The sequence below is a fragment of the Prionailurus bengalensis genome, chromosome B2 (genome assembly GCF_016509475.1).
Source record: "Prionailurus bengalensis isolate Pbe53 chromosome B2, Fcat_Pben_1.1_paternal_pri, whole genome shotgun sequence".
NCBI lineage: Eukaryota > Metazoa > Chordata > Mammalia > Carnivora > Felidae > Prionailurus > Prionailurus bengalensis.
In genome coordinates, this window is record NC_057349.1 from 138,916,718 (window position 1) to 138,937,874 (window position 21,157).

General features: G+C 39.2%; 1 protein-coding gene across 1 annotated transcript in view; it reads right to left on the reverse strand.

The window, feature by feature from the left end:
- The window catches only part of IPCEF1 (interaction protein for cytohesin exchange factors 1), a 76,265-nt gene that overhangs the window by 40,548 nt on the left and 14,560 nt on the right, over positions 1-21,157 (reverse strand). Inside the window, exons 3-6 of the mRNA XM_043592640.1 lie at positions 10,112-10,185; positions 8,519-8,590; positions 3,341-3,399; positions 1,904-1,992 (exon numbers count right to left, since the gene is read on the reverse strand). Of these exons, the coding sequence (XP_043448575.1) occupies positions 1,904-1,992; positions 3,341-3,399; positions 8,519-8,590; positions 10,112-10,185 (294 nt within the window). The remainder of the gene's footprint in view (positions 1-1,903; positions 1,993-3,340; positions 3,400-8,518; positions 8,591-10,111; positions 10,186-21,157) is intronic.

The window sequence follows — 21,157 nt, forward strand, 5'->3', positions numbered from 1 at the left end:
AGGTTGGAGGACCAACCAAATTATTGTGTGTTACAGGTTAAAATAGGAAAGAGAGAGAAGGCAGAATAGGCAGAGGTAGACAGACAGAGACAGAAAGAAGAGAGACTGAAGCAGAGAGAAACTAAACAAATATACGTGCTACTCTGTTAAACCAGAAAGCCACATCTATTTAGTCTTTTCCAAATTTAGAAAGTGATTTTAAAAGAAGAGAAAGACGACACTAAGGAAAAGTTATGAATATGTTAACATAGGATATATTGTAAGTCTAGTTCAGAAATCAGTCTAAATTTTACCAGATTCAAAGTTTAAATTTATTTATATCTTGCTTAATTTTAGCTAGCCCTATTTCATAGAAATTTTAATAAACATACTCATTCAACAAATACTTCTTTCTGGACTTGGTTGTTAGCCAAATAAACTAGAAAAGGGACCACAATTCTCCACTGACAGTAGGTGAAAACCATAGAAGTCATTATTTAAAAGCTATTTAATAGCCTACATCCAGAAACTGGCAAGATACAAATAAAGATGAAAACTTCATCACACAACATGGAAAATTCTGGCAAAAGAGGTCTGGCAAGTGAAGGAGAGGCTGTAATCTATCAGAACCTATAATTACTTGGGTGCATGGATGGACAAGTGCAGTAGTAAGGTGGAAAGAGCATATGCTATAAAGCTAGACAGACCAGGGCTCCCATCTCAGGTGTTCCATATACTGCAAATGTGACCAGGTCATTCTACTTCTCTGAACCTCGGTTTCCTCATCCATGAAATGAAGATAACAGTATCTACTTCCTCATGACCTAGCAATAGGAAACAATTTTTAAAATCAGAAACAAAAGCACAAACCACAACAGAAATAATGGATAAACCTGACACATTGAAATCAAGAATATCTGTCTATGAAAAGAAACCGTGAAACAGAGTCAAAAAGAAAAAAAAAGCCATGTAGCAGAAAAGGAGATGTGCCTTACTTCTAACTAAGGACCAATATATAGAATAATAAAGAAACTTTATAAATACAAAATAGTAATAGTAAGACAGCTAAAACTGTACTGAAGATTTTAACAGACTAAACAGAAAATCCAAAAGGCCAACAGATATGAAGAGATGCTTGGCCTCATTAGTAATGAGTGAAATGCTGATTAAATACTACTACTTTTCAGGATTATTTGAAGGGTAAATATATTTAACGCATCTACTTAAGTCCTGCCACATGATAGTTAGAAGAACCGTAAATAAACCTCCTCAAAGATCCCTGCTTGAATCCTTCTAGGGGCCATCAATACAATGCCAATGAGCATCCAAATACAAAGCAGCATGCCATAGTCTTAACATCCATTAATAACCTGAACTTATGTTGGATGCTTCCAAAGATAAGAATCAAACTTGAACTTCTCTCTAGTGAATACACAGAATCATTCCAGGTGCAGATTGAATGCACTGACCCCACTCCTGGCCTCCTGATACCTTTCGGAATCCAGCTTTCTCTTCATCTACTGTCTTCGTCCTTTTTATGTTCATTTCACATGGATATAGTGCATGCACCCAGGACAGGCACTTTTCTTCTTTCCGAAGACCAGAAGGGTATAAATAAACATTACAGAACAAATAAATCTTTGCAAGCTTTGGCCCATCACCTAGAAGCCCTTTGCATTACCATGAGTCCTGTCAGCATGACACATCTGTGGGTCACACAAAAATCCACTGAGTTTGTCATACCTGGGGGATGCTATGGAGAAGGCTCCAGATCAGCACCCCGAGAACAGTACTTGCTCTTTGGCAGGCACTTTAATTGAGCCCATTCTAAAAATTTACCGGTCAAAGTACATTCTACGCAACTGAAAGGAACGACATCCACACATTTCATCGTGACCAACAGACTAATCACGCTGGTACGTACCAAAGGAGAGAAAGTCTCCGCAGAGTAAGGAGGGGGTGGTGTCTCCACAGCTATTTCAGGGTCTTCCTGTTCACTCTCACTGTAGCATTCTATACAAAAATGAAAATGCTTAATGTTTCAACACTGTTGTCACCGATTCCAAGATGCATGAGCAGAGGTTTTTTTTCCATCTGGCTATTGCAATTCCAATCGATTCAGAAAGGACTCATCTACTGAGCTACCTGGTGCCAGGGGATTACATAAGAGGGGAAAACACGAATAGCCATGTTAGGGTTTCTGCCCTTAAGAGGGTCCAATACATAGGAAGAGGACTGGCCATAGCTGTCCTCAGCAATTCCTCAAAAGACGTGTTGAGTCATATACTAACAGAGCATAAAATCAGTAGTGAGTAATTTTGATCATGGGAGCCATAATGAGCTAGAAAGGACTGGATAAGTAAACGATCAGTGGTGCACACAGAGTAATGGGAATACCACGTGGAGGGTGCAGGCTAAACCAAGTATATGGAGTTCTCAGGGGTGTGGTGAAAATCGAAGCTGAAAGTTTGCATGAGGCCGTATCACAGAAGGCCTTACATACCAGGGTTAAGGAGAAGGTTTTCATGTAGTGATTTTTCTCCTCACAATTTATAAACGCACTTCAAATATACAATGGGTATTTATGTCATGGAAAAGAGGACCAAGGAGATGGTTAGGATACTGATTTCACACTCTTATGTTGTAGTTCTTTATTGTTTTAAATCAAGTTGCCGCTTTCCCATTTCTGAATTTAAGCTTTTGTAATTTTTGTTATCCAAGGATACAACTCCCTGCATTTCAACTGCCAAGTTTTATATGGTCTAAGCGTTTCAGAAATAGTATCAACTCTGTGACCCTGACACCTACAGCTTCCCTCTTCTCAATATTCAGGAGTAATTTCATCATTAAGAAGATTTCAACTCCTGTAGCTTTTGAACCCAGAGAGCTACAGACTGAGCTAAAAATATGGCCTGTGTCCCCATCTGACATTCAGGTTCCTAGCACAAACTTAGAGTAATTAGCCTCAGCACACACCTGGTGGAAATATTAAAACATCTGAGAGGAAATAGTGGGATGAAAGTTATCCGTCTAGATCATGACAAGATCATGTCTCTGAGTAAGAATTCAGTGAGTGGGGCAATAAAACATTTGCATTGGCAGCTGTTTGAGATGTCAGCGAAGCCTACAGCTGCTAACGTGTGGGTGAAGTGTAAAAAGCATTCTTAGCCAGCATGGGAAGCTCTGTTCCATGTTGGTGAGTCCGTGTGAACACGTCTGCCTCGACAAATTTTCAGATGATTTTAAATGCCAAAGTAGGTTTCATTAGGACAAGACCATGCATAGAACTTGACATTGTATTTCCATTCTATCTCATCCAAATATTCTTGCTAAATTTTCAGAAATTTAAAATAGAACATACCTTCATCCTTTGTAACAGTTTCATGATGGATTACAGCTAATCCAAGCTTGTTTAACCACCTAAAATTCAAATAGCAAATAAATGCTCGACCAAAGACACTGGTCCCCTACCTATCTACCTTCCTCCTAGACCCTGAAGGAACATCTTGTGCCAGACATTATAATGCAACTGTCATAATTTACAGTCAGTCTAAACATTTGCAGAAACAGTTTAAGTCTTTAGCATTGAAACCTATAACCTCAATATTTTCCTTACACAGGGCATTCTCTGTAAGACAAGAAACAAGATGGCCCATTATCCAGCTGGCTAATGTGGGCAACTACATTAAATATTCTAAATATATAAACAAATATAACTTTTGCCATTGTGCATTTGAAATTTTTAGCAATCATCAAAACCCGTATCAAGCGCCTGGGTGGCTCAGTGGGTTAATCTTCCATCTTTGGCTCAGGTCATGATCTCATAGTTCGTGAGTTCAAGCCCCATGCAGGGCTCCGTGCTGACAGCTCAGAGCCTGGAGCCTGCTTCAGATTCTGTGTCTCCCTCACTCTCTCTGCCCCTCCCCCACTCACACTCTGTCTCTCTCTCCTTCAAAAACAAATAAACATTAAAAAATGTAAAAACAAAACCTGTAGCATTGAATTTAGTTAACTTGACCATTAAAGTTCCATCTCTATAATTCTTAAAATGTAATTTTATTCCACAAAAAAATAAAGGAAGAAACAAAAGATGATCCATTTTCAAGCCAGGATTTTTATATTACTCAATAAAAGATCTGGCCAGAGTTTGACAGGCATTCCTAAGCTGGGGAAATTTCTGATTCCTTGAAAAATTTTATATTAGGCAAAAATTGACCATGTCCTATCTTCTTACCGACTTATCATTTTACTGGCAATAAATTTCAACAAAACGTCAATAATAAAAATAGAACTAGATAAACCTTCAGGAACTCAAACTTGGCTCATGATTTCAGGCCACTGGAGGTCCATCTCAAGGGGTTAGCCAGGAACATACTATATGACACAAATTCTTAAAAGTCACAAAATGGGTCAACTTTGTATGTTCCTAGCTATCTAACCTTCTATTTAAAGGAAAAATATTACTTTAGGGTAGTGATAATATGATTGATTTCCCAGTTGTTTCCAGTCTCCTAGATTTTTAGAAAGTATTTCGTATTTTACATTCACATCTTTTTTGGAGAAACCAGTGCACTCGATAGAGGCCTAAGTCAACCAATATCAAAGAAATAACAGCAAGAATGTGGTGCACTTACTGACTCACTCTTGCTTTCATTTTTTCTAGTCCTGTACTGCCTCGTGACTATTCAGCATGCCACACCCCCACCATTGCCTCAACACCACACACTCCCAAGTCTGCAAATTTCAACATATTAGGAATCCTTACCCAACCCTCCATCTGCCATGGTCTTGCCATATTTATTTTCTATTAACAGGAAATATATAAATTTGATTTTTAGAAACAAATAAAATAGGCCTTTCTATAAGAAGGAAGCTGAACTTTCGCCTCATTTAAGAGCCCCTTCAACACCATGAAAGACATGAGCTCTTCAATGGCCACTTAAAACCAGACTGATACACAGGCCCAGATCAGGCCACAGGAACCACAAAGTGTTCATCAAGACCTGATAGAATAATAAACAACCAAAAAAAAAAAAACAAACAAACAAAAACAAAAAACAAAAAACAAAAAAAACCCAGTAAATCACAGAAAAAAACACAAATGGCTAATAAAGAAATAGAAAAAACTTATCAGCCTCAATAGTATTTTGGGAAATGCACATTCAAACACAGGAAAATATTCACCACCAGACTGGCAAAACTTTAAAATGCCATCGATTTCCAGAATTTAGGAGGAAACATTCTGATCCTTTGTTGAGTTGAACATCAAAATTGAGACAGCCGATTTTAAGCAGGCAATTTGATGATACTAATCAAAATGTAAATATCCACACCCTGAACCTAACAATTTGAATTATAAATGTCTATCCTGAAGACTACAAATAGATGTTGAAGAATGTTAACTCAGTAAGATTTGCAATGGCAAAAAGAAAAAACACTGATACAATATAATCATCTATTAATAGGAAAATGGATAAAGTATGACACTAATTTCATCATTAAAATCAATGTTATAAATGAAGGTAATAAAGGCTTTGTGATGACCTGGAAAAATCCTAACATTTTTAATTAAAAAAAAAAAAAACAAGTACAAAACAATATGATCAGCCAGATTCAATGTACTTTTAAAACTATATATTTGTACATGTACACAAATTGGTAGGCAAAGAAAAGCATCAGGAAAGATATAGGTCAGTCATACTGTTTAAAGTGGTTAATCCTGGGGACAGAAATTGAACTGGAGGGTGAAGGTGGGGGTATGGGAAGGATTTCACTTTACATCCTTCTGTATGATAGAATTTTTTACAAGAATATATCTTAGGTGTCATCTAACTAAAAGAAACATTTTAAAGTACACTTTTAAAAACTGGTCAGGCAAACCACAATGAATGTAATGGCTCACTTTTAAAATACCAACATAAACTATTCTTAGTTTATACCGGATTTCATAATTGTATACTGATCCTCTCCCCCCCTCCAAAAAAAAGCATCTAAAAGTGAAAAAGATAAATTTTTTTAACATATCAAGACAAAAATAGTTTTGAGCTCAGAATGCCTGAAAAGGCATTTCTAAGTTCCTTTCCAGAACACAGAAACACAGAAATATGGCAAAACACACGAATATTGACAATAAAGATTCCTCTCAGCACTTACCCAAAACTCGTGTCCTTTTAATTGCCGCCATTAGCTACTTGCTATGGAAAACGTGATTGTTTAGAATCTTATTTGACTGTTTTCCTTCTAGAACCCACTGGCTTCCCGTATCTCCTTTGCTAAGAACGTTTTTTAAAAACATCAAGGCAGTAAGAAAATTTCTATTTGTGGCTAAATAGATGGATGCACAAAAAGACTTATATTTACATAAATGAAGATGACAGATGTTTCCTGGGAGTTTGTTGTATATTAACTTGATGTGTTGGAGGAGCACAAGTGTTAAGAAATTGATATACAAAACAAGAAGGTTCTTCCCACAAACACTGTCTGAGAAAGGCAGCTACCAACCAGTCTTGGTTTAGAAACCAACTCGTCCATGACCCTAATTACTTACCCCCGTGCTTGTAAATTGAGGGTCCCTGCAGAACACAGCGTTTCTATTAAACATAATTACCTTTCCCTTCATCGTCCCTGAGCGAAATGTCACCACCCAAAAATGCAGTTTCCCAAGGAAGCAAACTTCTAAAACAGGACGCTGGTCTCCGCACGCGTCCAGATTCTCCACTCCCTCCCCCAGATTCTCTGCATCTCACAAAGAAATACCCAGCTACAGTATTTACTGGCTTAAACTGGCCATATCAGTAAGAAAGGGTGCTCTTCAGGTGCCGCTGCGGAAAAAATATCTTTAAATGCCATGTGCATAATCTTGTGGGAGAAGAGGGTTAACGTGGAGGCCCAAAGAGATTCCACACTGATGGCTATTAATGCCACCAGAGGCCAGAAAGGACCACTGGGGATTAATCGATGGCTCAGCTCCAGACTGACCCTCAGTATCATGGGGCTCCAAGTACTGCTGGGTAAGACGTTAAGCCTTTCACACACCACTGACACACCTAAGGCTTGCTAATCAGTAGGATTTAGTTACCAATACAAATAAAAAGAGAAATAAAGAGCTTTGTGAGGTTTTTTTATCTTCTTGTGGGCATCTGCTTTTCTCCTTCTCAGGCACTTGAGAAAGCTAGGCAAAGAAAGCTAAAATCAGAGGGTAGAAACAAACATCTCTCTTCATTTAAGTAAATACAAGTCTTGTCTGAAAGAATTAATTTGTCAATTCCTTGCCTTGTTATTTAACATGGGCTTTCCCAAAGGTCTATAAAGAGCCATTCTGCCTTCATCTGAAGGTTGTGGCAGCGGCTTAGGGAACAGGTGAGAATGTTTCTAGCTAGATGAGCCTGCCAGGGGATATCCCGAAAGAAGGGGTGGGTGGGTGGGTGGGTGGGTGTGTGTGTGTGTGTGTGTGTCTGTGTGTCTGTGTGTCTGTGTGCGCGCGCGTGCGCATGTATGCTTAACGTTTGGTGAAAAGCAGTTTTCTTTAGGTTTCTATCCCGCAAGAAGGGTGTGTGTGTGTGTGTGTGTGTGTGTGTGTGCATGTATGCTTAACGTTTGGTGAAAAGCAGTTTTCTTTAGGTTTCTAGAGCAAGACGGTGAAGAGAAATTATATAGAGCAGATTGCTCAAAAAATCATTATGTATAACTAAACAAAACAGATTAAACCATAAGCTCTTTGAATGAATTATGTATGTATTCTTTTATTTCTCTTGCTCAGGATCTGCTGCAATGGGACATATAGTAGGTATTCCACTGACACATTTTATTAGTTACGTAAAGGTAATAAGGAACACGGAATTCTGAGAATAGGGCTTAAGTTAAATAGAGGGCCCACTGATGCCTCAAGCACCTCAAGTATATATAGCCTCATTCAATTAGCAGCCATTGTGATCACAGCATAATCTAAACCAGTAGGGGATGGAGTGGGGCTGGTAGTCCTCAGTGCATACATTCCACTTATTTAAACAGAAAATAAAAAAAACAGGAAATGGTGTCAGAGATATAAAATGTTATGTTAGATGTACTCTGAGCAAGGACACTTTACAAAATTTTCAGGCTAGAACATGAATTGTGATAAGCACGGAATCATGATGATAATCACACAGCACATAAGAAATGTTATAGATATTTTTCACATAGAATTCTAAAAGCTGTGAGATCGGTCACAGTACTTTTAAGACTTTATCACTGTGATGCTGATTCTCACTGTAACATTTTCTTATAATGACTTCTGTCTTTTCCTTTCTCAACTTAGTGGTTCCCTCTGAAGAATCTTATTACTTCTTCCTAAAATAGCCATTTTGATATATGTAGTTCTCCGAAACGCTTCCAAGTCAGGGAAGAAAGCAAGAACACTTTAAGTGCCAAGGAAATTAATTTTTAAAGCAGCAGAAATAAATAAAACAAGAATTAATATGAATATAGACTTAAAATTCGAACACCTGACCAAAGTAATCTATTCCCATAAAGATTGGATTTAGCAATTTTCTCTACTTACACACTCATTTCCTGTGCATTTTCAGCTGCAAAATAAAAGGTCTTGATTTGTGGATGGCTGATCTTAAAAGCACTTGAAGGGGGGAAAGCACAGAAACATTAAGAAAAAATTAGTGTAGTTGTCAATGGGTTTGAAATGAAATTAAATATAAATATGGTCAACTCATCTGCTTTCTTTGTAAACTCGCAAAAAATAATTTAATTACATTAAGTGCCCACTGTCTAACCTCTTTCATGTAGAGAGCAGAGAATTAATTTATCATGTTGAAATATCCAGAATAGGACTGAGTCTTGGCCAGCCCATAGTTTCTATTTAAAACATATGGGCATATTCTTTTATTTTTGATTGCTAACTGCTTTGCTGTAAAGACAATAAATTAAAATTTACAGTCTTAGAAGTGTCACTTCAAAATACTCAGATCAACTCCTTAAAGCAAAATACTTAATTCAAATACAATCAAATACATACAAGAATTTTATACATCAGAAAATAATCAAGTATAGAACTTCTATACTGTGACAACACATCAAAAATCTTAACCCAAGCCACCGTCTTTGGGTAAAAGAAAAATAAAAGGTATATTTTTCCAGTTTAAAAGAAAAGTATAAAACATTGGAGATCAGCAAACAATGAAATATATCCTCTTCACCATTAGACCGGAAGTCCTGCAGTAGAGGCCAGGGTTTTGGTAAATAACCAGTTCAGTCAAAACCACGAGAATCAACACGACCTCATGTATCACTGGATACGTGCAGCAAGACGAGACTGGCAGGGCTTAAAGCTAATAATTTTATTCATTTTCTTAGAAAAATCTAGTCAATTGCCACAACTTGTAACATGGGTCAGTAGGGAAATGCTTTTTCTGATAAGACAGAAAAAGATGTCAAAGGTAGGATAAGGAATAAGAACAAGAAAAAGGTGAGGAGGGCACATTTGCAAAATGCATTGGGATGCTACCACGGAAAAAGCACGTGGACGGGAGCATGGTTAGCTGGTCTGGAGCCAGCTCTCCTGTGATTTCTAGGCAAGCCCTGACTCTGTGCTGTTCCCTTGTCAGCACAACAAGGACCATAAGCTGGTGACTTTTTTGGTTCCTGTCTATTCTCAATCTTTTGGACTTGTATTAGGGCACAATCCCAAAGTCGAAAATGTCTCAGAGAATTCAAAATCCAGGATGCCAATGTGAAGAACTAAGAAAAAGAAACTGCTCTTGGGATCATATCTGCAGCTCTGGCCAGTCCTGTTGATCTGGTCATTCTCTTTAGAAAGACAAAATCTTGACATTTGATCTCCCAGCTAAACCTGGATGGGAGCTTGTTTTTCATTCCATCTCCAACACAGGTGTCAAAAATATGCCATGCCAAAGCTCCGTGGGGTTTTAAAATCCATCTGTTCCACAAAATGAAATTCCAGACAACAAGAGGTTAAAAGCTTAGACCACTGTTTAGGATGCCAACCCATGAGGTTCAAAATTCTCAAGACATTGGGTGTTACCGTCACTAACTTCCAAGTCACCACATCACTCGAGAAATGAAAATTATTCAAGGAAGTTATTCTGGTTCAGAGTCTTATAGGAAATGATAGACAACTTACTGCTTTTTCTTGCATTCAGAAGCTCTCTCCACAGTGAAATCGGGCAGGTTGACAAATCCATCGGCCTTCTCTGCCTGAGAAAAACACATACAACAGATATGAATAAATGCATCAATCCTAGTAAGTTTATAGAGATCACATACATTGAACAGAGATCATATAAATGCAAAGAAAGGCAATCAAAAGATACCTCCCCGAATCAGCACTGGACTTATCCAGATACGTATTTTATGAGAGAAAGTAATATTCTCTTGATAAGTCATCGCAAATTATTCCACGAGAAGTAACATGATGCAGCTTAAGTATGGCCAACGTATGGCATGCACAGGACCTCGCCCACCCCTTTCCCGTCTTCCTGGAAAATGCCAGCTAACCAGTCAGAGCTCCACTCCCTGCTGAGTTAGTAGGCATCCCAGTAAGCCAGTTCTCAAACTCCAGTAAGCCACAAGCACAGAAGGTAGAACGTAATTAGCATTCCAGCTTAGCGGGGACAGAGGCCTGACTTTGGAGTTAGCAAATCGGGCTTCATATCATGGAGCTACGACTCACTGGTGGTTCTAAGACTTAAAGGAGCTCAGATAAATAAAACGCTTAACAGTTACTCAACAAACATTAGTTCCTCTCCCACGTCTATAGGCTGTTCCACAGAATTAAACCACAGAGCCATTCCTTGGAAAATCTCAGTTCGGTAATCCATTCTTAGGAGGCCTTTCTACAAAGGAAAGGCTGCAGGAAAAAAAAATGGCCCTGCTGAACATTGCCTGAATGTCACCTCCAAACACCAAAAATCGTATAGGACACGTAATTATTGTTCCACCTCTCTGAGAATTTGTTAATCTCTACGAACAAACTGTAACAACAATAGGAAGCTAGACTGCTGGTCCCAGATGGATCCCACATCTTCTTCCATCTATGCTCATATCTCTGAGTACGGAAATACAGTCCACAAGATTAATCGTAAGTCAATCAGTGCTTATTGGCAGAGGAGTAAAAACTTGATTTTGAAAATCCAATCTTAAATTTAAAAATCCACTAGCTATTAACTTAGCACCATGGGTCCTCCCCCTTCACTTTATCATCCTGCACCTTTCCTTTATCTGCAACCAGAGTGCAGCTCCTACTTTTCCTTCGGCAACATGAAACTGTGAAACATTTGAATCTCTGCCTATCCAACCTTCCCTCTCCTACAGGAGTTAATCTATCCAAACTCTCTGTTTGAAATGCTTTCATATAAGCCTCAAAACTCAATTCTAAAGGGAAATTCCTTCTTATCAAATGATGTATATATTTTTTCCATTCAGATTATCTCTTGTTTTTAATGCTTATTTATTTATTTCTGAGAGAGACAGAGTGATGAAGGGGCAGAGAGAGAGGGAGACAGAATCCCAAGCAGGCTCCGGGCTGTCCGCACAGAGCCCGACGCGGGGCTCGAACTCACAAACCATGAGATCATGACCCGAGCCAAAACCAAGTCAGAAGCTTCACTGACTGAGCTACCCAGGCACCCCTCAACTTATTGATCTCTTCATGAACTGTGTACTTACCAGATGATGGTTTCACCAATCCTATCTCAAAAAGAACGCAAAGTACTTAAAAAACATAGAGTGTAGATCAACTGTTTCTACAATCCACAGCGCTTCCTGTGAACTCTCATCAGCATTATATAAAAGTATAATTTTGGAAAATTGTTAGGCTCCAGCAATAAACATATATACGTGTTTAGTGTGTGTGTGTGTGTGTGTGTATACACGTATACGTCTATACATACATGTCCTCCACAGAAACATTACTCACAGTAGCCAGAAGGTAGAAACAGTCCCATCGACAGAGGAAGAAACAAACTGCAGTATAGCCACAGAATGGAATACTACACAACTATAAAGCCCTGATACATGCCACACACAAAGCATCACACGTTATACGATTCCGTTTACATGAAATATCCAGAATCGATAAATCCAGAGACAAAACACAGATGAGTGGTTGCCAGGGGCTGGGGAAAGTGGGGAATAGAGAGAAACTGCTTAATGGGTACGGGTTTTCCTTTCGGTGGGTTGAAAACGTTCGCAACTAGACAGAGGTGGGGGTTGCGCAATATCTCCAATGCACCTAATGCCACTGAATGCCTCATTTTAAAATGGATCCTCTTATGAGAACTTCACTTCAATTTAAAAACCATAACCTACATTAGGCGGAAGTATTTCCATGCCGATTTCTATAATGGCTTTAGAAAGAAAACCACCTGCATTCTCCATTTGTTTCTATTTCCTCCCCTCATTCACTTCTACGCCCACTGTTCCCAGAAGCTAGAGTTGCATGAACCCCCGGCGACTTTCATGCCCATAAGTCCCATCAAACTTTCGCGGTCCTCACTCAACTGAACTCTAGTAATTGATCCTAAAGCTCACAGTTTCCCTCTAGAAATGCCTCATTTCTCGCTCTTCTGACAACATATTCCTGCTGCTCCCCTTCTCCTCCAACTCTCTGTGCTCGCTTTCCTGAGGTCCTCTTCTCCTGCCTGTGTCTTAAATGGCAGTGTTCCCCAGACTTGTGACCACAAACCTAATCCCTTCTCGTTCCAGTACCCTCTGTGGGGGGGACCACAGATACCACCATGACCGCACGTCCCCCCACGATACGCACACATTCAAAATCTATACCTCAAGGGGCGCCTGGCTGGCTCAGTCGGTAGAGCATGCGACTGTTAATCTCAGGGTCATGAGTTCAAGCCCCACACTGGGGGTGGAACCTACTTAAAATAAAATTTTAAATAATTCCAAATCAAAATCTATACGTCAAACTGGGATTTAATCCTGAGCTCCACTCCCAGAGATCCAACTGCCTAGCATAACTGTCCACACACAGGCTCCCGATTATAGACTGAACATTTGTATCCGTCAACCCCAAATTCTAATTTTGAAGCCCTAAGCCCCAGTGTAACGGTATTTGGAGGTGGGGCCTTTGGGTTTTAAATGAAGTCTTGAGGATAAGTACCCCCATGATGAGATTAAGCCCTTATAAAAAGAGGAGGAGACCAGAGCCCCCCCCCCGCAAGTAAGGTTACAGCAAACAAAGCAGTCATCTACAATCCAGAAAGAAGGCCCTCACCAGACACAGAGCCTATCAGCACCTTGATCTTAGACTTCCCAGCCTCAGGACCATGGGGAGTAAATGACTGCTGTTTAAGCCACCCGTTGAAGGCATCGTGTCATAGCTGTACAAACTAAGACACTCCCAAGAGTGACAAATCCAACACCAAACTTATCACTTTATGCCACAAAACACCTGGTCCTCTTTCTCCTGTGTTCTCTACCTCACTGGATGATACCACTTTCCATCCTGATGTCCAAAAGGGGAATGTGGGACACATCGTTGATCCCCTTCTCAGCCTGTGTGCAAGTAATCACTGAGATGTACCACCTCACTGCTGCCTCTGTCCCAGCTCTTCTGTGCCTGCATCACCTCGCTCCTTCCTCCGCTCACCACCAACTCTCACCTCGCTTACCGCGGAGTCTCGCAAACCACCCTCCCTCCCTCCGCTTCTATCCTTTCCCCTCATTTGGTGTCCAAATCACAGTCACAGCAAGTCTTGACTTGCTGTCACTTCTCTCATTAAAGTCCTGCACAGCTCCCAGTGGCTCTTGGACAAAGTCCGAGTGCCTCAGCAAGAGTAGGAGAGACCGTCATGATCAAGGCCTGCTTAGTGACACAATTTCATCTCCTCCAATGTCCCTGGCCCCTGACTCCACCAAATTAAACAAACAATTCAAACAAAGAAGAACCATACTTCCATTTGAGCTGAATTAGAATTGGCCTCCAATTTATGGCATTGTTATTCTCTAGGCAATTTATTTTCGGCACAAAGAGCCCATCTTAGATAATAATACAAAGTCAATCAACGAAAACCGTAATATATGTGTGTGTGTGTGTGTGTGTGTATATAAATACTGTAATATATATTGTAATAAATACTGTAATATGTGTGTGTATATATATATATATATATATATAGTAAATTTTCAATTAGGTGGATTTTTTTTCCTGCACAACTGAAATGGCTTAGTCCTTCAGCTAAGAACCGAAATGAATTTGAGTAAAAGATACCTTTGTGTTTCCTCAGTAAGTCCTTCATTAGCAAAAGCAGCTTTCCATTGTACTGAAGACACTCAAGCTGTATTCAAAAATCACAGATAACTGTGTCAGAAACTGCCTTTGCTTATTTGACTTGCAAAAATGCCTTAAAAATGACAATCACTTTGGGAAAATCCTAAAGGAATGACAGTTTTCTCCTCTTCCTCCTCCTTCTTCTCCTCCTACCCCTTCACATCCCTTGTTCTTTGTTACATTAACCAAAATAACTGTCTCGAACGTACCCTTCCTCCTCAGTAATGCCTAACTTTCCAAAAAGTTACTTGAAAGTTCTGCATTGGTACCTGCAATTTTCCCTCTGTGTCCGAACGAAATAAAATCTTCTCTTGCCAGAGCCACCAAATCATCCTCTGGCCATTGTGCAACCTTGCCTCACCAAGTGTATCTTAAATTCTGGAGTGAGACAAGGCTTTTCAATTTCTGGTCTGCTGTTCAACAATCTCAAAGGCGTTCTTCCTCACATGTGAGTCCGTCCACGTTCCCAGCAACTCTGATCTTGTTCACCCCAGTGGGATCTCATCTGTAGGTGCTGTATGAGGCAGCATTACACACAGTTTTATGAAATCTGTTCATGTTACGCATTCATTTATCCAACAAATATTTAAGTACCTTCTTTGGGTGAGGTACTGTGGCAGAGATTTAGGATATATCCATGGATGAAACAGGCAGAGATCTCTACCCTTGAGGGGAAAAGAGACAGTAGTTCAACAAATAAACACATAACCCATTGCAGGCAATAACTGCAGTGGAAAAAAGAAGAGTTGATCAGAGCAAAGGGGTTCTGGCTGTAAGCAGGACAGGCTACCCTTCTGCTCTAAGACTTACAATCCCTTCCAAGCTCACTCCCCTGGATACAGCACCACAAATCAATTCAGCTCTGACCTTCTCCAAAACCTTTCCCTGTTCCTCTAAGCCTGCAATTGGTACTCTCTTCTTTGTGCCAGGGGTAGGCTTTACTTCCAGACTTCTCTTACTGTAGTTAGTTATCCGGTTATATCTCTGTTTCTCCAGTAGACTATGAGCATCTCGAAGGAAATAATCTTGTCATTTATTGTCATATCATTAATACTCAGGACAACATCGGCATTCAATACGTGTGAAAGAAAGAAAGAAAGAAAGAAAGAAAGAAAGAAAGAAAGAAAGAAAGAAAGAAAGAAAAAGAAAGAAAGGATCACTCTCTTTTTCCTCTGGCAATAAAAAAAGTGCTAAAATGAGATGCAGAAGACACTTTGGAAAACTGTTCAGCAATTTCTAAAAAACACAAACATATAATTACCATAGTACCCAGCAATTCCATTCCCAGGTATCTACACAAGAGAATTGAAAGCTTATGCCCACGCAAAGATTTGCATGCAAATATTTATAGCTGCATTATTCCCACAAGCCAAAAACTGGAAACAATTTAAATATCTACCAACTGGTAAATAGTGTGGTATATTCATACAATGGAATATTGTTTAGTGAACTATCAACATGCGCTGAAACATGGATGAAACTTGAAAACATTGTGCTGAGTGAAAGCCAGATATAAGAAGTCACATATTACTGTATGATTCCTCTATATTAAATGTACAGAAAAGGTAACCTATGGAGACAGCAAGGAAAATAGCGGGGTTGCCTGGAGTTGGGGGTGGAAATGAAGATTAACTGTAAGTGGGCATGAAGGATTTGATGGATACCATGAAAACTGTTTAAAACTGATCCTTATAATGGCTTCATCACTCAGCGCACTTACCAAAAATTACTGGATTGTAAATTTTAATAGGGTGAATTTTACGATTTGTAGAATATATTCCAATAGAACTTTAAAATATATTTTAAATATATAAGATCCAGGGGCATCTGGGTGGGTCAGTCAGTTAAGCATCCAACTGTGGCTCAGGTCATGGTCTCACCGTTCATGGGTTCCAGCCCCGTATTGGGCTCTGTGCTAACAGAGCCTGGAGCCTGTTTTGGATTCTGTGTCTCCCTCTCCCTCTGCCCCTCCCCTGCTTGCACTCTGTCTCTTTTTCTCTCTCTCAAAAATAAACATTAAAAGAAAATTAAAGTGTATATATATATATATGTATATATATACACAGACATATATATACATATATATACATACATATACATATACATACATATACATATATACATATATATGTACATATACATACATATACATATATATATGTATGTGTATATATGATTCAAAAAAAGGTTGGGAAAATATAAAACTATAATAAAACCTCTTTGGTTATCAGTAAGACTTGAAAGAATGTAAAATATGAGGTCTCAGATGCTCCCACTGGTGACTCAATATGACTTGTTCAAATTTGAGACACAATTGGTTTAGTATTTCCTGCATTCTGTGGTTTAAACTAAACTGTGGCTTCCATTTTAGACTACAGGAATTTTAGAGACAAAGATATTTTATATAGAATTTGCCACACTTCAGACATATTTTTGAAAGTTAATTAAAATACGACATCAAGTTTTAATATTTAAATGCAAACATCAGTGTCCATTCCCCGTGATAATGTTTGGCTTTTCATTCTACAAATACGTTGCAAAATACACAAAATTATTTTATAAGTATCTACATATATCTGAAAGGTACAAAGGTAGACCTAGAAAAATAAGACTGATATATATATATATATATATATATATATATATTCCAGAGACTAAGTAGGCTAAAGAAGACAAAACCAGAAACAAAGGATATGTGTGATATAGGAAATTGTTACATATTTCATAGTTAAAAATAAAAGGTATAATTATCTCTCTATTCTCAGTGGAATCATAGTTCTCTGATTCTAAGAAACCTGATTTTTTTATACTTCAAATAATGCTGAAATCAAGAGGCATTTTAGAATCATTATATATTTTTAGTGCTGCATTTTCCCCCAAAACCTGATATTAAATATATGGTAGGTCTTAAAATGAATAGAATTTTAAATTTGAGGGGAAAATAGTTTAAAAAACAAAATATATATTTCTTTGTAAGACACCTTTCTGCGTACATGTGAATATGGGTTTAACATTCTTGCAATTGCATGAAATAAACATAGTGAGGGGGTTGCCTGGGTGGCTTAGTCAGTTAAGCATTCGACTCTTGATTTCGGCTCAGGTCATGATCTCAGGGTTGTTAGATCGAGCCCCCCATCTCAGGGCTTAAGATTAAGATTAATGTTTAAGATTCTCTCTCTCCCTTTCCCTCTGCCCCTCCCTGCTTCCCACCACCCCCAATAAACAAGCAAACATAAGTGAGATTACCCAATGAATACCAGAATCAGGAGAAGCTGCAAAAACTCCATTTTCTCCAGATAAACTTGTGGTTTGCTCAGTTCTGCCGTGAAACCCCCAACATGCTGGAAACAGGCAGGGTCTAAGCTCTAAGCAGAGCCATCCTTTCTCATATGGTCTTAAACACTTGTTACTAAGTCCTCACAGATCACACAGACTTGTGAGCCCTACGGAAATCTGAATTATATTCTCTGAAATACAAACTTATATGGAAGAAAAGAAAAGAGAATGTACAATCAATGGGGAAAACTCTAGTTTTACAGAGAACAATCATTCTCATACATGGTGCAGAATGGAACCCAATGGAAGGAAACTGGGCAGTAACTAGCAAAAATGCATTTACCCTTTGACCCAGAAATCCAACTTCTAGGACCTGTCCTAAATATAAATACGTGTAATAACATGTGCATTGCAACATGATTTGCCATAGCAAAAGAATCCAAATGTGTAGCATCAGCAGACCATTGAATAAACTACGGCATCCACATGCAGCAAGTAACTATAAAACATGGCATATATACATATAGAGTAACCTCCCAGGCACAGTAAGTGAAAAATAAGATACAGGACAGTAGATATAATATGCAAATTATATGTACAAAAAGAGATCGGATATGCCTCTGCACACATACTTGGTTGTATTTGTAAAGGAGACCATGGGGGAAATGCAAACGTAAAAGAAAGGAGAAAAGAGGGTAGAGAAACAGGAACGGGAACAAGATTTATCTGTTTGTAATTTGTTTTACAATCTTGACTTTGGAATGAAGTCAATGATTTACATTTTCCAAAAACTAAAAAAAAAAAAAAAAAAAAAAAGAAGCAATCCATAAAATTAAAAACAAATAGAAGCAAATGAACGTAACTGGTTACGACATGGCGATGTCGCCCCACACAAGTCATAACTACTCCCAGAGACCTTACAGCACAGAATTTTGACTGTACGTCGTTGGTGGAATACAGGCTGAGGACTTTTAGGAGCAACATCGTTATTTTTTTAGACAGTTTTAGTAGTTTTTTACGGCTTTCCTTCCCACAGAAAAGAACTGCAAGCAACCTAAAGGCTCCCTCGTTGTCTGCCTGCCTGTGCTACAGGCCAGGACGCTGCTTTGTTCTGATAAGCAACTCATCTCCCTCTTCCTTTCAGAAAAGGAAATGCGTGTACATTCTGCAAATATACCTGGACCTGCGGGCAGACAGCTGAGCTTATTAGCACTGGGCCGTGACAAGCCCTGCAAGGAAGCAAGAAAAAATGATGTTTGCCTTTGTTGTGTCTTCCTCTCTCCTAGATATCAGAAGCAGGCCTGACAGTGATAAGGCCTGAAATCCGTTAAGAAACATGATAAACTTGAGAAACATCTAACAATAGCTAACCCTTACTGAGTGCTAAGCACGGGTCATTGAGGTTCTACCATCTTAGCCTTCAGGGGAAATTAATCATATCTCAGCCCCAGAATTCATGAAACTGATCCATTTTTTAACCTTGACACCAAACTAGATTGGCATCATAAAACAGGAAAGTTATGGAGTTCTTTCACATTAAAGAAACAGAACTCAGACCGGAACCCAGAAATCGGTTAAATAATTCTAAGACCAAATGGTCTCATCCAGGCACTAACATAGAAGAGTATCTACAGTCATTGGACAGCACAGAAGAACAACCCTAGATTTGGAATCAGTATATTTCAATGCAGGGGCACCCAGGTGGCTCAGCAGTTAAGTGTCTGACATCATCTCACGGTTCATGAGTTCAAGCCCCACATCGGACTCTGTGCTGACAGCTCAGAGCCCGGAGTCTGCTTCAGATTCTGTGCCTCCCTCTCTCTCTCTCTCTCTCTCTCTCTCTCAAAAACAAGTAAACATTAAAAAAGATTTTTTTTAAAGAATATTTCAATGCAAGCCCCTTACTGTGTGATCTTAATCAGAGCACTCAGGTCAGTGTCCACACAGTGAAAAAGCAGATATAACCAGCATCTTGAGACAAACTAGACTTAACATGGATGCATGCTGTACTGTAAAATTGTTAAAGTTATAAAAAATTTAGGATTTTATTGACATCAGTTACAAGGAACCAATCATAAGAATGGGGAAAAGGAATAGAAAGAAAAGAGAAAGAATGAAGAAAAAGATGAAGTAAAAGAAAAAAAGATGAAGAAAAGAAAAAGATGAAGTAGAATAAGTTTTTATTCTGTCCATTGTCAGTGGAGCCCTCTGAATAGCGGTTTCTAGGTCTTAGCTCTCTTGTCGTCTTTGCACGAGATTAATCGCTATAAAAAGTATTTTAAGTTCTTTGGACAACAATTATAATGCTGGCAAGCTCACTATATCCTTCACACGTGACCTAGCGCATGTTTTTGTTCAAATAGTGTTGCATTTGAGATTATCTAACGTTATGAGTAGAATGAGATTTTGATCCAAAGAGATTCTCTTTACAAATGCCTAGGAATAGATATGCCACATAGAAAGTATTAAGCAAAAGCTTTTTTTTTTAATTTTTTTTAATGTTTATTTACTTTTGAGACAGAGAGAGACAGAGCATGAACGGGGGAGGGTCAGAGAGAGAGAGAGAGGGAGACACAGAATCTGAAACAGGCTCCAGACTCGGAGCAGTCAGCACAGAGCCCGATGCGGGGCTCGAACTCACAAGCCGTGAGATCATGACCTGAGCCGAAGTCGGACGCTTAACCGACTGAGCCACCCAGGCGCCCCTAAGCAAAAGCTTTTAACTAATAAATAGCAAAGCACAATTTCCTACAGAATCCACACGTTCCTGACATTAATTATTAAAATGGACTGAAGGTGCTGCTGGTGATAATAATCACGATGGTTCTGAGGGTTCTGAGGCTCCAACACGGGGGAGAAAAAGACACCTGAAGGAAGCAGACCACTTGTAGTGATGCTGCCCCTAAACCCGCCACCCACCCCCCATCCTTACCACCAGGCCAGACCAGCCAGACTTCCACTAACAGCACCTGCACCTCTTTGTGGGTGAGCTTCTCAACCTGCCAGATTCCACTTCTCCACCTGTGCGGAGGTGCTCAGCACTCACTGGCCCCAAGATGAGCCCTCAAGCAATGACTGACGGGACTTGATATTTAAATACCCCAGCTCCCTGCCCCTTGGGAGGGAAACCCTGAGGTACATGTTTTCCAAAGGCTCTCAGGGTTCCCTAGCACAGTTGGGCCTCAGCTCCCCACAGTCATAATTTGCCTGTGAAGGAGAATTTCTTTAGCTAATTTTCTACCCTTTCTCACTTCCCCATTCCCTTTCCAAGTATTTCTGGTTTCACTTCCTAAATACACTACTTGTACCCAAATCCTCTTCTCAGGGTCTGTTTCTGGAACACCTCAACCAAGATGCCATTTCTCTCACAGAAACGTATCTCCTCATGGTTCCTACTCATGAATAGCACAACTCCTCACACCATAATCTTCTTCATTATTTCCTCCTAAGTATCACCCAAGGCCGTGACTACCTCACTATCACATTAGGTCATATTTAAGCGGTGACCAAGAAGTGACTGGCATCCTATTCTATGATTTGTAAATCAGCTCTACTCATTAGTCATTTTTTGGTATTCTTCCATTCTCTTTCTATGGAATCATATTT